Source organism: Odontesthes bonariensis, chromosome 7 (genome assembly GCF_027942865.1).
Source record: "Odontesthes bonariensis isolate fOdoBon6 chromosome 7, fOdoBon6.hap1, whole genome shotgun sequence".
Lineage (NCBI taxonomy): Eukaryota > Metazoa > Chordata > Actinopteri > Atheriniformes > Atherinopsidae > Odontesthes > Odontesthes bonariensis.
In genome coordinates this window covers 21,910,093-21,930,535 of record NC_134512.1, presented here as the reverse complement: position 1 = coordinate 21,930,535, position 20,443 = coordinate 21,910,093, and the positions used below count along the sequence as shown (strand labels likewise).

The 20,443-nt window shown below is 42.9% G+C and overlaps 2 protein-coding genes across 12 annotated transcripts in view; one reads left to right on the top strand and one right to left on the bottom strand.

The window, feature by feature from the left end:
- Positions 1-2,207: 2,207 nt before the first annotated feature.
- slc27a2 (solute carrier family 27 member 2) lies at positions 2,208-14,682 on the top strand. The gene is made up of 10 exons (XM_075470092.1): positions 2,208-2,943; positions 4,745-4,954; positions 8,978-9,136; positions 9,239-9,363; positions 9,454-9,648; positions 11,691-11,781; positions 11,888-12,086; positions 12,221-12,318; positions 12,423-12,553; positions 14,051-14,682. The coding sequence occupies exons 1-10, from the start codon at positions 2,466-2,468 to the stop codon at positions 14,225-14,227; spliced, it is 1,863 nt and encodes a 620-aa protein (XP_075326207.1). The 5' UTR covers positions 2,208-2,465; the 3' UTR covers positions 14,228-14,682.
- An 859-nt stretch (positions 14,683-15,541) lies between these two features.
- The window catches only part of tjp1b (tight junction protein 1b), a 56,892-nt gene continuing 51,990 nt past the window's right edge, over positions 15,542-20,443 (bottom strand). For 4 of the 11 annotated variants that reach the window (XM_075470085.1, XM_075470088.1, XM_075470089.1 and 1 more), the window contains exons 26-28: positions 20,053-20,270; positions 19,357-19,500; positions 15,543-17,413 (exon numbers count right to left, since the gene is read on the bottom strand). In XM_075470085.1, the coding sequence (XP_075326200.1) occupies positions 17,319-17,413; positions 19,357-19,500; positions 20,053-20,270 (457 nt within the window). In that variant the 3' untranslated portion in view covers positions 15,543-17,318. Of the gene's footprint in view, positions 17,414-19,356; positions 19,501-20,052; positions 20,271-20,443 lie in introns of all 11 variants that reach the window. The other 7 variants (XM_075470079.1, XM_075470080.1, XM_075470081.1 and 4 more) reach the window with 4 other exon arrangements.

The following is a 20,443-nucleotide window of genomic DNA, read 5'->3' as shown; positions in this document are numbered from 1 at the left end:
TTACTTTCTGCATGTGATTCTATTTGCTACTACACTTAATTACTACATGTTAAGTCAGAAACTCCCTTATGGCATCATCGTATTTGTCACATTTTAGTGTGTGTCCAGCTTCCAATTCCAAAATGTCACGAATCGCTCAGATTTTCATAAAACAAAAAATGACAAATTTATCATTAACTCGACAGGCCGACTGTTTGCCAGTCGTCCCGTGCAGGGGAGCAGCTCATACTTTAAACTCTGGGCTCGTGGAACTCGCTTCAGATTCTCGGTGGTATTTACACTTTGCAGGTCAGCTGACGTCACAAGGGTGCTCGATGTAGACTTTGACACCCAGGTGGTCAAGAGGAGCAGGTTTATCTTGTCTTTCAAGTCTTCTGGAGGACCGATGTTGGTGTGCACTTCCCTTCAGAGGATCCTGCCCCCTGAATTTGGACACAGATTTTCTAAAGCAGCTGCCGGAGGAAGTAAAGAACAGGTGGGCACAGGGTGCAAAGTGAAAAATAATGTTAACCAAACACATTTTTTATATAAGTTGTAGTGTGTTACAATGCCGTATGTATGTATATGTGTGTGTGTGTGTGTGTGTGTGTGTTAATGTGTTTCTAGGTCACTGCCAACATTCCCTGATGATACAGTATGTAAATTAAATGGTCATTTCTGAGATGGTAACAGCATTCCAGCATTCCCACGTCACCGGATGATATCAGCTTGGACTTGACTTGCTTGGTAATACAACTGACGTATAACCCCCCCCCCCCCCCCCCTGGGCTGTCCCATTTCATGTTATAATTATGGAAAAACACTGTTAGGAGTCAACAGCACGGAGTTTTGCCTGTACTCATAGAACAGGGTTAAGGTGTGTAACTGGTGTCTTCAGCCCAGCTGACTAATCAGAGCAGGCTGGCCTATTTCATGATTACAGGCTTCAGAGGGAGGGAGCTACAGATTTCGTTATTTTTCCTAAACAGACTATTTAATATTCTACTTCCAGAATCCCATGACAGTTCAAGCTAATATGACTAAAAAAAAGTTGCCGACTGCAACTTTAAATCCAGATTTTGTTGAATGTGTTAAAATAACATTCATCCAAAAAAAATTATATTCAATATTTTCAGTTATATTTATATTCTGTATATCTAACAAAGTATGCTGGAATAGTGTTCAGCTATTGAAAAGTAAATAGTTTGTTTCAATGTTACGAGAGTGCACTTTTGAGTTTATCTGATTGGTATTGAAGTTTGGAAGGGAAGCATTTTTGGTGAAATATGGTAAAATATGAACAAGAATGTATTGTCAACTTCAGATTTTAAGTATTTTATTTAAATAAATGCTGAAAAATGACCTGAAACACCATGTTTGCCTCATGTTGAATATATTTTACATTAATGCAAGCTGCACCTGATCAAGTCATGATAATTTGTAATAGTGAGTAAATACTACTGACAGATTTTTGGGAAAATTAAATAGAGTAGTCTTACATGTCACTGGATCTAAAACGGTTAATTTTTCTGGACTGGAAAAAATTGGGGCAAAATTGAGAGTATACCCACTTCTCCAGGGACCGCTACACCACTGGTTGTGGTGTCCCTGAGCTACAAAAAGACAAAAAGCAGCAAAATAATTTGTTGCATCTTTCACTGATTCGGGATTTTTTTTGTGTGTGTGTTTCTTGTTTTGGCTGTTTCATTTCCTGAAATGTGGCCTTTTGTAATGTGTTCTGTGCTTTTACTTCTTCGTTTGTTGTTGTTGTGCCATATGACAAAAAGAACAGTGTCCCAGAACTTTTACTCAATCCCATAAAAACTGAACGGGCTGCGTGTTTCTGCTCGCGCCATCGGACCAGGACAGCATGGGTGTTATTTGGGAACACAGTAAAAGCTTGTGTAACAGTAGCTGCGCTCCTCCCCATAAATCAGCAGACGAACACAGCTGAGCTGAGGGGCCACACGCCCACCGCCGCCGCCGCCGCCGCCGCTCAGGCTGAGAGCTCTTGATGAGGGTTGCCATTTGCGCACTAAATGACGTCTGGTTCTTGTTTGAGGGCCATTGTACACGAATGGGGTCCCAGTCTTCTCAACCCCGCTTGCATTTAGAAGTAACAAGCTGTTCAGCTCTCAGTTCGTTTGCAGCGGCGAGATGAAGCGCCCCCCAGCCACCCTCCCTGCACGTCTTTTATTTTGCGCCAGTTGAAAGCGTTGCGCAACAGCACTCGTTTGTTGTAAACACAGGCAGCCTGTCACAACATGAGCAAACCGCACACACGAAATATAAGCGTTAAATAATCGGTGCAGGTTGGATGTGGAAACAGCCGATCTGGCAACTGGAGAACATTCCCCTGAACGAAGGAGGGGGTCGGTGCCAGAGCTGAGCGCCGCCCCGAACCCAGCGAGTGAACTTTGTCACAGATTTCACGGAGAAGCTGCACCATTTCCACCTCTTCTGGCTGCTGCGCTGCTCTCTGCAAAATGTACATGTGCTTCACTGTTTTAGCCGGATTGGCTATTCTGCTGTATTCATACATCAGGACGTTTTGCCCTTACTTCAGCGACGACTACGCGTTCATCACGAGGAGCCTCAAACTCGGCATCAGACTGATCAAATACAAGAGAAGCAAACCCTTTTACAGCATACTGGACTGCTTCTTGGACGCGGCGAAGAGACACCCCGCTAAGATCCTCCTGCACTTTGAAGGTCGCGCGTATTCCTATGGCGATGTGGACAAACAGAGCAACAAGGTGGCCAGAGCTCTGCAGGCTGAAGCCCGGCTCAAGGAGGGGGACGCCGTCGCCCTGTTCCTGCCCAACGAGCCGTGCTACGTGTGGACTTGGCTCGGTTTGGCCAAACTGGGCTGCCCGGCTGCGCTGCTCAACTTCAACATCAGATCCAAGTCCCTGCTGCACTGCTTTTCCTGCTGCGGGGCCAAAGTGATCATCGTCTCTCCAGGTCAGGATTTAGGGGGGCAGCCTCCTCCAACAAGGGTTCTTTCACTTGCTTGTTGCCCACATGCGTGAGAAGTATAAGGAACACAGCACTTATTCGTATTATTATTATTATTATTATTTATTCTGTTGAGGTCATTTTTGTTAATTCAGCCATTTAAGTTGGTAAGCTTGTGAGCTTAAACAAACAAGTGCCGACCCCCCAACTTTTGAGCATGTGGCCCCTTGGAAAAGCACCGTCCAGAAAGGACATCTTGTCACATTTCATGGACCGGAGTTGTCAGCAAGTTAAAACGTACAAACCCTGTGAACATGTTAAAATGTATTGAAATCCAAGTAATGTGTGATGGTTGTACTTCTCATCTTGTCACATTGATCATGGGACTACTTGGGCCCTGACCCCAGTTAGTAAGCAAACTGCTAAAGTCTCAGCAGTATGACAGCAGACTGGTAATGTGTGTGTGGCAGGGGGTTGAATCAATGCATTTAGCGAATACTTCTAATACTCGTACTGAAATTGGAGTTAAATGGAGATGGAGCAAATGAAAAATCCAGATGTTGTTTTGTTACTTTTCTTTCTGATGTATTTACCTTAGAGGTAATGATTGATGAGATGTTCCACTGACATAGGAAGCATTGAGAAACATTATGTTTCTCAATCAGTTGCTGGAATGACTTGTAGAGGTTAAAGGTTAGATTTTGACCCAGGACCTCAAAATTAGTTTAGGTGTAGCGCCAATCGTTATTATTTCTTGTTCTGTTCTTAATTCATGTTGAATTTTTACCAAACTAATGTGCTTTATATAGATCAATGCAGGTTTAATGCCAAATGTACCACTTTTAGACCAGTTTATCCTTGCTTTTTGAATCGGTTCCACTTAAGATTCTTGAAAACCTCGGTGTTGTCAAGCAAACCAACCAGCATTTTCCCTAGTTTTAGTGGAAACACTTTGCAAATTAGGCCCTCCAACCCAGACATGGGCCTTTTTATGTTGGTGGAAAAGAGGAAACGTTCAACCGGGTCCAAGGGGCATTTCTCTGCTTTGCCTCACTTGTTCATGCGCTTCAGCTGCTGCAGAGTAAACTACAGAGTGTAGTTTCTGTCGCCACCTGCCACTGCAGTAATGTGCTGCCCGCAGGTTCGAAGACTTTCAATCCACGCAGGACTACTCTGCTTCGTAATAGATCTGAGCTAATCAGAGATCAGCACTAATCAATCATTAACAAAGCCCAGGGCTCAGCTCAAAGGCTGCTATTGATTTAATCTGCCCCGGAGGTGTGGCGTAAGATCAAGAGGACGAAAGCTGCACGAGTCGCTTGTTCACTGCGCTGTGCAAAATTGTGTTTTATTGGAGAGACCTAAAACTAAAACGATTATCATTATTTGCATATGCAAGAAATGTGATTTATACGGACGCCTCGAAGATGCCTTAATGTGTTATTTCTCCTCTGACGTGTAAGCTCCAGCCCGAATAACAAACCACCCCAGAAGAAAAGATGTGAAAACACTTCACATGTGTTGGTAGAGATGAGTGCAGGATCAAGGAACAAAAGACTTTGCCCTAATCACACGTGCATTTCTGAGGAGTTCATTTGAAGTAACGTTCCACCCTGGAAACATTACCTGTGCTCCGGTTTAGTGTCTCTGCTGAGCAATGCGTCCATTTATGCTGAATCTCCTGCACCACGTGCTCCTATCCCAGTGGGGGTCTGGTAACATGATACGGGCCAACACGTGCAGCATTGCGCAACACCGAGCTCTTGACACTGTGTGTGTGAGACTGAATGCTTTTCTGTTTTTGCAGAGCTGCAGGATGCTGTGGAGGAGGTTTTGCCAACGCTGAGAGAGCAGGGCATCGGTGTGTACCTCCTGTCGGACAGCAGCAGCGTGCAGGGCATCAGCGCTTTGTCGGGCAAAATTTCCCAGGCCTCAGATGAGCCGCTGTCCCCGGACCTTCGGAGCAACATCAACATCAAGAGCACTGCTCTCTACATCTACACGTCCGGCACCACAGGTACACCAGTAAAGCACACTCATTATGGCGATCAGGTGTCGGGTCATTAAATACGTCTGACTGACGGTTAGTCTGAAAACTGGATGGGCAGGTCTGTTTAACAAAGAGGTTTCGGTTGAACTGAGGCCATTTTTTGGGGATCTAACCTTAGTGTTCTTGGATTGTGTTTCTGAGAAGTGTCCATTGAATACAGTGGGGGTAGGCGTTCAACGCCACCAGGTTGGCTGACAGTTTGCCTTAGAGTTTAAAAAATATGTCCAACTTTGGAGTTTTCCCGTAAACAAACAAAATTTGATTTACGTAAAGTTTTAAGAATTGGGACTGTTTGTATCTTAAAAAAAAATTTCAGTAAAAGCATTTCCTTTCTCATAACTCTCAAAGGGAATTTCTTCTAAGTCTGAAGCCTGCATTGTTTACATCCTGGTCAGTGTTCTTCTTTCCTGCCTCTGTTGGTACATTGCAGAAAATATCTCGGTGCATTATCCCCTGTAGTTCAGTGGAGTGGTGGCACCGCTCACAGGTATGTGTTTACGCGCCTCGCCGATGCATGAAACCACCAGAAAAGTGATACCCGCAGGAATATTTAACAGCGTGCTTAACTTCCAAGATCAAAGTTGAATTTGAATTTGAATTTGAATTTGTTTTTCAATGTGAGGCTAAGGGGCAGAAAGTTACATTTTGAAAACTAACTCATTTATAAGGAAACACTTACATTTTCCTTTGGATTAAAAGTCTGAGAAACAAATACTGAAATTCTCTCAAGTTAAAGTCACAAATCACATGTGGCGCGAAGAGGTCGATCTCACTTTGTAAAGCGAAACGATTATTTTGTATTTATTGTGTTCCCCTTGTAAATACACCTCTTTAATCAAAGTGGGGACATGGATTTGGAAGCTCTTGCACGCATTTAACAGGCTGGGAGAACTTGCGCACTCCCATGCTGCACTGACGAATCGGCAGAGGTGGAAAGAGTACAAAAATATTTTACTCAAGTACAAGTACTGTTACTCTGTTGAAATTGTACTCAAGTACAAGTATATTTACCAGTCAAAAAATCTACTCAAGTAAAAGTAAAAAGTAAATAATTTAAAATGTACTTTGAGTAAAAGTAAAAAGTTACTTTTTCACAATCTGTGTTTTCTGCCTCTACTGTGAAGCCCACATGGGACATCGAAAGCCCACCTGGCAAATTCCCATTGTCATTGTGACACAGCACACAGTGTTCACTGCACACAACAAAATTGCATTTATACCTCACCCATGCAAGGGGGCAGCCCCAAATGGCGCCCCAAGGCAGCAGTGCAGTGAGACGGTACCATGCTCAGGGTACCTCAGTCATGGGGGAGGATGGTCGAGAGCATTAATTAAATACTTCCACCACCTCCCTGGTGGGTCGGGAATCAAAACCCTTACATATCAATTACAATAATCAATCACAAACCCATACATATCAACCAAGATGTTTTATTTAAAGGAATGTCACCAAAAGGAAATAATGTGGAAAATGAATACACAAATACACAGATCAGGTGTCATACTTAATCACTGAATCACTCTCACCTCTTCAGAAAATCAACATTGGCCATAGGTGGCTGGCTATTTACAGTACAAAATCATATGAAAGGTCCCCCCCTCTCAGTACATACAATGTAATGAGGACCCAATTCTGCATGGGCCCCCGCTCTCCTTGGGGCCCTGGGCCTGGGACAACATACCTGTTTGTCTCCCCTTGTACTGTGGAGGCTGACACTGACTCCTGGCTGTGTTAAATTGGACAGAATCATTTAAAGACAACATGACTGTAGATCATCAACCAAGTAGGGGGCAGGGAAGCCAACAGGGGGGGACAAAGGAGTAATTTGTCCCGGGCCCAGGTAGAGTAGTAAGTAGTTTATTTCCAGAACTCTATATCAACTTTATATCAATTCCTGTCCAGGGACTACAGATGAAAATTAGCCTTGTGGCTATAATCTGGCTCAATTGCATGTTGTGCACTGTCAAATAAACATTGAACTAAACTAATCTAAGCTAAACTAAACTAAACTTTTTCATGTGTATTTTGCAGCACTGTCAATTTCTATGTAAGTACAGTATTCATTATAAACTTGGAAAGGTGCACTTGTCATACATATAATAAAAAGGTGGATCTTCTCCACGTCCGCCAGTTTGAATTTCCAGTAATAAACATACTTGGCTGCAAAACTTACTGTACTTTGGTCTCACTCGTGGGATGCATTGTGTGTATGATGTGTGGTGCTAACTTGAGTTTTAGATGCATGGACGGCTGTAAGTGAGCCACCATGTCTAAGATTAGATCAGTGTTGGGATACGAACTGCAAAAAGGACACAAATATTTGTGTCAAATGTTTGATTTTGTCCTGTCGGGGCTGTCAGCGGCCCTGACCGTAGAATAAGGTGTTTGTTTTTCTACAAAGACAGTTGGTTTCATCACCGAAAATCGTCATTGGCTACCCCTGACAGTTTACAAATCTGCGGTTATCAATTCAAACATTGGGCTTATTTGTTTTGTTTAATATTCTTTCTGGCCTGATGGACGTATATGTGGTAGGACCATTAGTTCTCGAGGTCAGTGGGTAAGACGGATAACGGCAGGTTAGCAAGCGGACGTGCTCAAACTATTAGCCAGCTGAATAAGCACATTAGTTGGCATAGCTAATTGCCGTTACAGTGCCAACAACAGGTTGCTAATTAAATATTATATTAGCAGTATCATACACAGTTTTCGGGACATGGCTAGGACTCCTAGCCTTGTCAGTTTAAACATGGAAAGGGAACGAGAAACATGACTTACCTCAACGTGCTTACGCAGATTAGATGTCGAATTCTTGTAAGCCGAAATTTTGGACTTCTTTGGTACACATAGTGTGCACTCCATAACATAACTATCACCCCGTTTTTCCGTGAAGCTAAACATCTTACTCAGATAGGGCCAGGGGTGCACTAGGTCAGAAGAACTGCTCTCCGTATTTCCATTGTCCGCCTCCATGTCTGACTCTGCCATCCTTGTCTGAGTGAGTGACAATTCGCACGCGCCAACACTCTTTATAGTAGGCTAGAATTCTAGAGCCATACCGGCGCAGGGGCACAACGTTCAGTATTTGCATCCCATAATAATTCATTACCAGAACGCGAATTTTTTTTTACTCAGTAACGCTTGTGCTGTAAAATGTACCGAAGTACATTACTTGAAAGAAAATGTACTTAAGTAAGAGTAAAATTACACATTTTAAAAAGTAGTTAAAAAAGTACAAGTACACAAAAAAGCTACTCAATTACAGTAACGCGAGTAATGTAATTCGTTACTTTCCACCTCTGCGAATCGGTTCATTATTCTGTTTGTTCACTCCTGACAGAAACACTTGAGTGTGTGACTTACCGATCAGTTTAATCAGATCAGATATCAAAGTCTACTCATTCAACAAGAATTTGCTGGGAGCGGCTCGTGTCTTGCTCAGCGACTGAACCCAGCATGGGCGAAAAAAACAAAAACTAATGCATGCACTTGCTTGTGGGAGCACAAAAAGCTTTAATACACCAACAGTGTAAGGAAGCAGTTTCCTATTAGACGTCCGCCTGACCTGGAGCAGTGATGACGCTTCTATGTAGATTGTAGTCGATGGCATCAGTTCCTACTGAACATTTCTGGCTCTTTAGATGCTAAATGCTCTGTTATGGTCACCAGCTAGTTGCTAACTTTGTCCTCTTGCTGCTTGGTGCTGCGCAGGTAATGCACAGTGAGTGTGTACAACAGCTGCTTACCTGGAAAACGTGGCTGTGTGAGCAGCGGGCGTGAATAAGAATGTTGAATTTACAGGCTGTTAAACCCGAGCAATGAGTTGAGCGATGAGGCCATGGTTTTATTCATCGTTGTCACAGAAATATTGACTGGTGTAGCTTTGAAAATGTGCACAACAGAAGTGGATCATACTACAGAAATTAGTTGGTTTTTTTTTAGGTCGCGAGCAAAGCACTGAATGTTTTATTGTTCTCTGACCGTGGAAGGTTTGCCTAAAGCAGCTGTTCTCACCCACGAGAGGGTGTGGGCCGCCTCCTTCCTCCAGGGAGCATGTGGAGTCACACCAGAGGACATCTTCTACATCAACCTGCCGCTCTATCACAGCGCAGGCTTCCTGATCGGGACGGCCGGAGCCATTGAGAGAGGTAATGATCCTTTAAATCCTCACGAGTACAAGAGCAACATGAACACTGCGAACAAAAGCGGTCGAGAGAGATAAAGGTGGTGTGACACGCTGTTAATTGCAGGTATAACCATCGTTCTGAGGAGAAAGTTTTCTGCCTCTCAGTTCTGGGACGACTGCCGGAAGTATGATGTGACAGTGATGCAATACATTGGTGAAACACTGCGCTATCTCTGCAACACGCCCAAGGTAAAGGAGTCCGGGTCGAGTTGCTGCTATCTCTGCTCTAACGGTGGGTGTGTGCGCACGACTCAAATTTGAAAATTTGTCATTTTGCAGAGAGAAAATGAGAAGGACCACAAAGTTAGAATCGCCATCGGCAACGGAGTCCGAAGCGACGTCTGGTCTGAGTTTCTGAATCGCTTCGGGGACATCAAAGTCAGAGAGTTGTACGCTGCCACAGAGGGAAACATCGGCTTCATCAATTACACATCCAAGATCGGGGCTGTGGGACGGGTCAATTTTTTGCACAAGGTAGGAACAGGAAGCAAGTCTGCTGTTTTTATCCGTGCAAACAGTGCAGCTCCAGTCGATGGTTTAGAGTTTCCAGTTCTGGCCAGTTGATACCTCCTATTGAGCTCTCCACATTGACCCCTTTCCTACATGGAATGAAAGCCTGCTCAATTGTGATTAAGTCTTTGCTGCCCACACATACAGCAAACAGAAAGCTTCTGGTGCCAAAATCCTTTCCCTTGCCTACAGAGTCCACATATTCAAAGACGGATATGTTTATAGGAATACTTTGATTCACAACCAAAAAAATCTCAGTAACTGTTGATGTGCCGTGGATCACATTTTATAGTCTCGATTAGTTCACGTTTAATTGTTTTTAGTCCAACTGTAGCTGAGTTTAGCGAAGAACACCGAGATGTTTAAGATTTGTCACGGCTCTGACATCTGCGCAGGCTTGTCTTGTCGACCTTTCACTGTAAAAGAATCGACCATATAGCAGAAGTGGCAAAGGAAGAGTCTGACTATTAATCAGAATCACTGTGGACAGCACTGTGCCAAACCTTGAGTTTTCTTTTACATATCGCCAGGAAAACCGAAATTAGGTGCAGCAGTTTGTTGAAACATGTATCAACGTAGATGGAAAGCCAATATAAAAGGGTAAGAACTTCCGTATTAGGTACGACCACCTTTATTCTTCAACACAGCCTGAACCCTCTTGGACAAGCTTTCTGTCCTTTCTTTAAGTAGTCAACAGGAATAGTTCTCAAGGCTTCTTGAAGGACATCCCAAAGCTCTTCTTTGGATGTGGGCTGCCTTTTGTTCCGCTCTCTGTCAGGATGATCCCACACTGCTTCAGTAATGTTGGGGTCCGTGCTTTGGACCAGGAGGATTCATCCCTCCATAAGCCACTGATTTTCAGTCCACTTCTTGTGTCATTTGGCGTACCTCAGCCTTTTCTCCCTGTTTACCCTCCCTGAGAATGACTTCTTGTCAGCCACCCTTCCATGGAGACCGTTTCTGATGAGGCTTGGGCCAACAGCAGATGGATCAACTGAAGGTCCAGATGCATCCTGTGTCAGGTCTTTGCTGGATGTCTTAAAATAATCACTTTCAGATACTATTCATCCACAGTAGATTTTTTTTTTTTTTTTTTTTTTTAAGAGATGACACTTCTTCTTTTGTCCTCCACTTGTCCAATTTCCTCAATTGTTTTAAAGACACACTGCACACCATGCTGAGATATGCCAAAAACTTGGCATAAAGAGAAATAGCTCTTTGGGAATCCCCTTTTTGGTGCAGAAATACTGTTTTATGCCTGGCAAACATCTGCCAGTTGGAAGTTCAAAATGTGAAGAAATTAGAGGTGGCTCAATACTCTTGCTCTGTACTGTATGTTAGCCAATATGTTCTGATATCAGAGCTCGGTTCAGAATATAAATGCAGACAAATGGCAGAAGACTATTGGCCAACATGATGATATTTTTTCCCAGAGTCAATTATACTCTGAAAAGGTGTCCAACACTTTGGTTCCTGTGTGGTTACAAAGACGTTCACCGGCATCAGCTCAGCTTTACCTCACACTGCAAACTGAGATTAGTGGAGAATACAGGAGGGCTTTTTGATGTTAGTGTTTGAGTAACACCAGTGACCTCCTGACCCAGTACGAACCTTCCAGACCCCTCAGGTCATCTGGATCCGGTCTTCCAGAAACAAACTCCCAGAAAGCCTCAGATCAGCTGAAACACTCAGTGTATTTAAGTCCAGGTTGAAGACACACCTATTTCCAGCTGCATTTGAAACTCAAGCTCCAAATCAGAAGCTTGAGTTTCAAAACTCAATCATATTTTAACTCTGATTTTATCTATTGTTCTTATTTCTTTCTTTTTTGTTTAAATTTTAAATCGTGCTTTTTATTTCTGTTTTAATGTCACTGTAAAGCATTTTGAATCACCTTGTTGTTGAATTGTGCTGTACAAATAAACTTGCCTTGCCTTGAGTACATCTCAAAGCCAGACCCCTGCAGTCACAGTGTAACTGATGAGCGTTTTCTTTGTTCCTCCCAGTTTTTCTTCCCCTATACGTTGATCAAGTTTAACTTCGAGAGGGAAGAGCCCATCAGAAACTCTGAGGGTCTATGCATTGAAGCAGCCACAGGTGAATCGACAACAAAACGCGGGAGCAAAATAACCTTTTTGTGGTTAAAAAGTTATTGTCAACACATTGTAAACATTATGTTTGGTCGCTCTTGTGTCCTGAACAGGTGAAACTGGGCTTTTAGTTGGAAAGATAACTCAGAGGTCTCCCTTTGTTGGGTATGCTGGTAACAAGCAGCAGACGGAGAAGAAACGGCTTGGCGACGTCTTAAAAAAGGGCGACCTGTACTTCAACACCGGCGATCTGCTTCGGTTTGACCATGAAAAGTTTGTGTACTTCCAGGATCGAGTCGGTGACACGTTCAGGTAAGTTTGACTGATTCTGTGACGACCGAGTAACCTGCTCGCACTGATCCATAGCCCTTTTTTTTTTTTTTTGTTTAGTCATCCTTTTGTGTCGCTTGTCTAATCTTTGCTGGTTTGCTTGCCGTCTGCAACAGATGGAAAGGCGAGAACGTCGCCACGTCCGAGGTTGCAGACACTCTCACGATGGCTCGTTGCATCTTTGAAGCAAACGTTTATGGTGTTAAAGTTGAAGGTAAAACACCACACGGAGTCTTGTAGATATATTTTACAGGCCCTTTAAGCAACAAAGGGAGAAAAAAAAATGACCTCTGACTGATGCCGTTGAATGCTGAGCAGGTCACGAGGGGCGGATCGGCATGGCAGCTGTCACTCTGAGGGAAGGAGCAGACTTCGACTGTTCAGACACCTACAAACAGGTCGTCGACTACCTCCCAGCTTACGCAAGACCCAGATTCATCCGGATTCAGGTGAATATAAAGTATTTTGCTGCATGTCTACACTTGTGAGGTTTAGTCATATAGAACCCTTCAAACTATAAGCTGTACAGAGGCGATGAATTACATTTAAACACAAAAAAAGGGTTTTATGTGGTTTTTTTTTTTACATGCGTTTAAGGTGGTTATTATTTTATATTTCTTTTAGATGATTTTTAAAGCCGCGGCAATCTAATTTATTTAGGCTCTGGTTTAAATGAGCTGATGGCAAAGCTGCGTGACCTTTAGTCTTAATCCTGGGATCACTGAGTAATCCTGTAGTGGGTGTCGGCTGAGTTGTCTGGATGCTCCGTAAGGTACGTGTATTTGAGTACCTGTGCATGTGTGTATCAACAGATGCCAAACTGGATGGGTTAAAAGCGGAGGACAAATTTCGTGTGTATGCATGCATGCATGACCAATAAATCGGATCTTAATCTTAAAGATTGTTAATAGAAAATATCTCCAACCGTCTTACTACAAAAGTGTTAGTCACGGCCCTTACTTTGGAATATCTGTACAATAATGTAATAATAGGTGAAAGAGATGCTATAAACTGTGACATTGTCAGATTATCATAAGTGTACATGTATTATTCATCTATGTGAAGAAATGAGAAAAAAGATGAACTAATGAAACACCATTGTCAGCTCAATATTATCACTGTAACTTTACTGGATAAATGTAATGATCTACACCTGAACCGGTTTACGCGCGCTCCAGCGAATGGGGATGCACTTCTCGGCATAACACCATCTGTTTGATAAATGTTGCCCGGGCTGATTGTGACCTCAGACACAATCGGCTGAAACGGGCCCATTGATAAAATGAGAAAAATGCTGGAAGTTATGAACATCTCTGCATGTGAGATAAACGTATATTGGCAGCACCACAGTGAACACTGAACAAAGAGAGATGATATATTAAAGAGATATGAACCACTGAACAGCTCCTCTCTCCACACCTCCATGACTCCATGACAGGGTCACTGCTTTTAATCTGTTGCATCATCCATATTCTCACTGTAAGCACGTCTCCCTCGGCTGATGTTGGCCACTTTCAGATGCTCTTCATTTTACTAAATAAAGGCCCGAATGAAACCACGTTTTGTTTGTGGTGACAGTTCGATTTGAACGGCGAGCGTCGCCACTTTGTCCAGTGTGCTCCACGAACGGTGAATTTTATGGTTCATTGGTCTCCTCGGTTCCACCACAACAGAACCCTGTGTGGCAGGACATCCTGGTTTACTCATTAAGCACAGAGTCAGAATACAAATACAGCGAAAGCAAGGATGCTTTCAGGCTCCTTCAGGTTTCATCGTGAAGCAATTGATCTGTCTCGTTTGGCACATTAGCAGTCTTACGAAACTAAGCGATTATCGAGACGCAAACAAAGGAACCACTTGTGGATCGGAGATGCCCGGCTGATAATGTGATTGGCTTGAATCGCTGCTGCTAAGATGGGATAAAATCTGTGACCATTGTTTTGCAGCCCTGCCTGGAGATGACGGGAACGTTCAAGATGAAGAAGGTGAGGCTGGTGGAGGAGGGATTCAACCCGGCCCTCGTCGAAGATCCGTTATATTTCCTGGATCCTGAGAAAAAGACTTATGTCCCCATGACGGAGGAGATCCACAGAGCAATCGCTTCGAGGGAAGTCAAACTCTAACACAGAAACTAAAGTAGTTAAAGCTGCATATTAATGGACATTAACAGCCAACTAATCTCAGGGACAGACTTTTGACACATCGCATCTTGTTTGAAGAGACCATTTTAACAGACTGTGCACCTCTCCAGTTTCAGAAATTCCATAAAGCTGACAGCGAATGTCTCACTGTTGTTTTGATTACCAGCTTCTTCTGACTAATGATGTTATACGGATGTGCATTAACTTTGGATACTGACCTTTGTGTACCTTGGTGTATAATCTGTGGTGAGTTTAACTGTAGTTATGCACCGATGTGCTGCGTCAAAACTGATTTTTACAGTGGCACACACGTGCTGACGTTTCGCGCTCTTGTAACCTTAGGGAGTCTTTAGTGAAATAATTAACCTACAGAACCTCTGATGGCTTTGTCACTAATTTTCAAACACCAGCAGAAGAAGTAAAGTGATTTTTTTAAATGTTCTCTTCTTTAAAAAAAAAAAAATAAATAGAGGGGGTTGCTTCTCACAGAGGCGTGTGCAAGTTTTACGGTTTGCTCGTCTTAGATCCAAGTTTGGATCACGGGTGAAACGAATCTGGGAAAACCTGCTGCCAGTGTTAGACCGGACAAAAGTGCTTTCTTAAAGAGAACGTTCAGCGAAATGAAAAAAAACTGAACAATCCACTAGAGAAACCTCCGATGATCAATTTCCATAGCGTATGGAACACTGTGTCATCAGACAGCCATTCTGAGGGGAAAAATAAAACCGGAAACTGCATTTAAAGAACCGAGCCAGAGAGAAACTCAACTACTAGAGTTGTCCATGAGGAAAACTTGTTCCACAAGCCGAGGCCGTGACACCACAGAGAACCACAGGCCAGATTTAAAGACCACTGAACGTCTGCGGAGACTTCAAGGCAGTGATCCAGACACGTGATGGAAGAGCGGAAAAAACCTACAAAAATCCAGATATTAAAAGCCTGCTGAGACTCAAACCACAAGTCTAAAGGCTGCAATGGATTCTTCATATTACAGATGGAAAAAATTCAAATGTTTTTTTTTTATTTTTTTTTTTAAATTTTGCTATGAAGGGTTACAGACCCGTAGACTTGTGAGAAAAACTTAAAACAGAAAATATTTCTGGACACTTTCTGTAACTGGACAACAGAACGATCCATCCGACTGTTCAGTTGTTCAGTTACACACCGAGTTCGTCTTAGAGCAGCCGTAAATCACCGACTCCCGAACCGAACACTCGCAGGAGTCCTCAGAGGGAAAAAATGCCTCGGGTATGTGGCTGTATGCAAAACATCTGGAAACCCACAACACTCCACTCCAGTGAACATTTACTTTAGAAATGAATTTATTTAGTAATACAGTGGTATACTTAGAAATGTGTTGCAAATGAAAAAAAAAAACCCGAAAGAAAACTGAACCAAAATAAATAAAAACAATGTCAGCCACACGGGAAAATAAACTAGTGTTGGGTTGAAGCAGTGTTGTCATATCAAAAGAAAAATAGTACTGATGTGCCATAATAAATTGTCTATTAGTACAAAAATACATTTCAGGGCACACAATACAGCATCCAGTATCACAAATAAAGGAAGGGACCACTCTTCACAGCAGCCCCCCTCAAGTACATCTTTTAAAATCAGTTAAACCAAGCACTTCTCTATTTTGTAAATAAGAATAAAAAGGTTTTCTGACAGTTAAAAATGCCTTACGTAGTGTGTCTGTCTGTGTGTGTGTATATGTTGGTAGAAAAGTCGGACTTATTACTGCTTATGTCAGTTCCAAGGCTCAGGGGTATAACCAGAATACAAACATAACCAATGTGACCGCTTCCTCTTTTTTTTTTTTTTTTTTTTTTTTTCCTCTTTTATACAAAATAACAAAGATGTACAAAAGTTCATTTACAGAGAACCAAGGCCATATGCTAGCAGTATGTACAGCCACAATTTTAAACATCTTCTAGCTTTTGTGTTATTTCCTCAGACTTCATATGCATAGCAGTAAAAGAAAGCATACCTTTTCGTCAGCCCCCCGATTTATTCTCGTGTGCTAAAATCTTCACGGGTTGATGAGAAAAAAATGCAGAGACAGCTTTTCCTTTCCGTGGTGACCGCTACAACTCAAGGATCCGATGTGTGTGTGTTTTTTTTCGTTAAAGTTTCACTGAAAAGTTAATATGCAGATAAGGCATCACTGCTTGCAGTGTACGATGGGGTTTTCGTGTGTTGAACTTAGTAGTAGCAGGCTTCTGGACCTGAGTCATAGCACATGCATAGATCTCTAGACAGCAGGAGTTTGTAAAATCAAGTCAGTATATTTATCTACGATAAAACTTCTCTACAAAACAGCAGTTTAATCACAGAGTGCTCCGTCCAAACGAAAACGGGCGTCTGATACTAATACTTAACCTTCATTCTTCTTTATTATTATTATTATAATAGATTCTTTTTTTATTTATTTTTTTATTTAAATCTACGTCGGGCTCGGCGAGTCCTCAGAGATCCTTCAAAAGTGAAAAGCATGACCGCTGGACTCACAAACAAAAGTTTTGCATATACAAACTTTACTGTTTGTGAGTGATTATTATTATTATTTTTTTAAAGTCTTACACAGTACACAAAAATCCCGTTGCAATATTAAATAAGTTTTCCCCCAAAAAATCCTCCTCTTGCCTTTGCACTGCTCTAACCCTTTACAAAATGAGCTAAAAATGTCAAAATGAGATCATTCAGTCTGTGGCACTGGTCATGCATTCCAACTTCAGTTCCTTTGTTTAGATAACTTCATTTTTTTATTTTTTTTTTTATTTTATAGTTTTTTTCCTTTTTAAATCTTCTTTTTTTTTTGCAAGCCTCGAAAGCACCGAAAAACAAAAGAAACGAACAAGAGTTGCTGGACTCCTCCGACTCTCCTCGTGCGTTTGTGGGAGTGAGAGTGCGTGTTTTCCTTCTTTTTTTTTTTTCTTGAAATTTTGGCCACAGTAAACAATGTGAGAGGATCGAGTTCATACTTCGGCGAGCGGTGCGCGCCTCGCCGCCGTGGAGGAGGGGTGGGCCCCCTGTTTAATCACATTCAGTAACAGGCCAGCTGTCGCCCTCTTCAGAAGTGGTCGATGAGCACAGACACGCAGTTTGCACCCACCAGGTAGTTTGGGTCTCCTGGGAGAGATTTGTTCTGCCAGGTTTTAGGATCACCTGCAGGAAAACAAACAAACAAACAAAAAAAAACGCGTCGTCAGCTTCCGGAGAGCCTCGCTCACACATTAAGACACAGAAAAACAAAAGGCAACGTAAACACAGCGAAGCAAAAACAGACTGGCGGCGGTGCAAGAACATAAAGGACTTTTCACATGATGAAATATAAACTGATGCGGCGTTTATCGGGAATTCTTGTTGGATGTTTAAGTCCACAGTGGTGCCAAAAAAACCTTCATAATTTGTCACATTTTAGCAAAAGGTTTTTCACAGCGAAGCCTATAAGTTGATCGAGAGAATGTAACGAATAATAAATAAAAACGGTCTGATATCACCAAACGGGAGTAGCGTGTGTGTGTGAAACTTCAAATTAGCTGCTGATCCCAGAGGTTACGTTAGAGTCTGGTGCCTTTAATCACCTGCGAGCGGGCGGGAGTCTTGTTTCACTCAAAGAACAAAGATCCATCAAAGTCATCTTCACAACTTGTTTGTGGAAGTGCATCTAATCGTCTGAGCGATTTGTAAAGGAGCAGACTCTGAACTGCTCTTTTGCCATGTTAGTTACTACTCTGCAAACAGGAAACTACTTCCTGTCAGCAGTTTAAGATCACACAAAGGAATAAGGAGGACATTGGGGGAAACAGGTTTTGGGAGCACATGAGACTAAAGGAGAAGTTTCTGATTTCAGGTAGAAGCACCATGGTTGGAGAAGGTAAAAAAACAAAAAAAACAAGAACCTCTTCGCATCTATGGTGGTATAATGGGTTCGGGTCCATTTTTGATGCAACTGAACCGTGTGGAATGATTCATTCTTACATGTGAAACAAGTCTCAGACCTTCAAATGTCTGAAATGTTTTTAAAGTCGCTGATTTTTAGCTCATTTGATGGCGTGCGTGATCAGAATTCACACGACTAAATTAGAGATTTACTTAACTTATAAAAAGTCGTTTTCACAAACAAACATCAGATAATATCTGACGTTTGCGTGTGGAGTTTAGCCGCGGCCATCCGCTCACATACGAGCCACACAGCGGGAGATTCTGTGTGTGTGTGTGTGAGACGCGTTCTCGCTCCTAAAACACAGAACACTAAACACATGCAGCCGAAATCCCAGCGTTCTGTTTACCGTGCATCGTGGATGACGGATGAGACTCCCCTCTGATCTGTGGTACCGACTGTGTTTGTGTCCATATCAATACTCAGAATAAACATATCCGACATACTTACAAACAAAAAGAAAGCACCTGGCAGGCGGGCAGAAAGCTGTGTGATGGAGCAACTGTTCTCACCACTCACACTGGACTGCGGTCAGCTCATTACGTTACTCTACTCACACAAGCTCATTCAGACATTTTGGAAAACTTAGTACAAGGAGACAGATGGGTCAAATCAGCAAAAAAGAAAATGTCTTAACGGGGACATTTTCATCGTCACACGGGGCCTCTCGGATATCAGGGCTGCTCTACAGGAGTGAAAAAAGCTTTCAACACGGAGAATTCATGAATTACAAGTTGTTGTTTTTCTTCATCATCATTATGAGACCCTACTTGGCTTCTTATTTCAGACTTAATCCAAAGGTGGTCTCAATAGAGATGATACAGGGTACAATTTGTTCAATAAAAATCACACCAAATAAGTTGAAAATAGTGACATCCTTTTGGCATAAAAAAAAAAAAGCATCAAATCAAAAAACGGAAACAGTCGTTTGCCACAACGGTTTTAAGTTTTTGTTGAATAATTAACACTGCAGTGTTTTTATTTAGCCCAGTGATTGCAGCTGATTTGAGGTGTGAAAGTAGGACACCGAGCAGCACATGCAGAAAGGAAAAAGTGGGCAGAGTATGGAAAACAGAAGAGGTGACAGTCAAATCCCTCAGTGAACTCTCCTCTTCAACCAAAGCCAGCCCACAGACCCCAAAAGGACAGAGAGGGGACAGCGTACCCGACGAGGAGTCGGAGGATTTTAGAGCAAAAGACCAACCATCAGGGGTCATAGACGCACAGTGAGGTAAGCGCAGCTCCACCGGCTTCAGGAACTTGAGTCCGTGAGGGCCACACATCACCAGCGGACTTAGCAGCGTTTCTCCTGCGCACAACACGACCAGATTTAAATTCCACAAATTAAACACACAGGAATTTGCCCAAACAAAAGGATTATCCTTTACCCAACCAAGTAGAAAAATAAGTACGGTGACAGGCCTTCATAGAGGAGGGGGGGAACTATCTGTGACCCGACTTACCAGGTAATTAAATACGTACACTCCCCTGGTGCTGAATGTTAATTAAAATGTCTCTACAGCCGACTGTTGGGATGGATGCAAATTTGATGTAAAGGACAGATTTCTACATATGTACCCACTGTCCCAACTGTAAATCAGCTACTTAATAACCTGTTCTATCACTTCAGTGTTTCTACAGTTACTGTTGATCCTGTTTTTTTCCTTAAACATATATCCCACAGTAACCCAGGCAAGGCAGAGCCAGAACTTTATACTTCAGCACATTAAATATAACCTCCTTCACTCTTTTTCTGAAGTAGATCACCACCTTGCCGCACATGGGTTTTCACACATGCTCTAACTCATTCCTTGACATATTTAGGATGGAGAGGGTGTCTGTACAGCACCGAGGGACTGACCTTTCTCCTTGTCGAGGGGGGGCAGGATGCTGTTGTCCCGGCACACCTTAAAGTAAATCTCCTGCTCCACACTCTCAGGGATGGCACCCTGGGGGATGATGATGCTGACGCCCGTCTCTATGGAGCTCAAAACCCCTCCGTTACAGTTGAAGATCCCCCGGGCGGTGGCCACCACTGTGTGCCCTTCGTCCTCGTCGTCATCGTCCAGCGCACTGGGGCTGAGGGACGGAGGCAAACAGGTCACTGTCATCAGTCAAACCAGTGTAGGCAGACAGAAACGCACAGCAGAGGACAGATGAGCAAACCTCCCGAGAAGAAAGGGGTCTCTTTCTGTCTCTCAGCAGCGCAGTAATCCCGCTGTGGCGTCTCACTGCAGCAGGGTGCGGCTTAC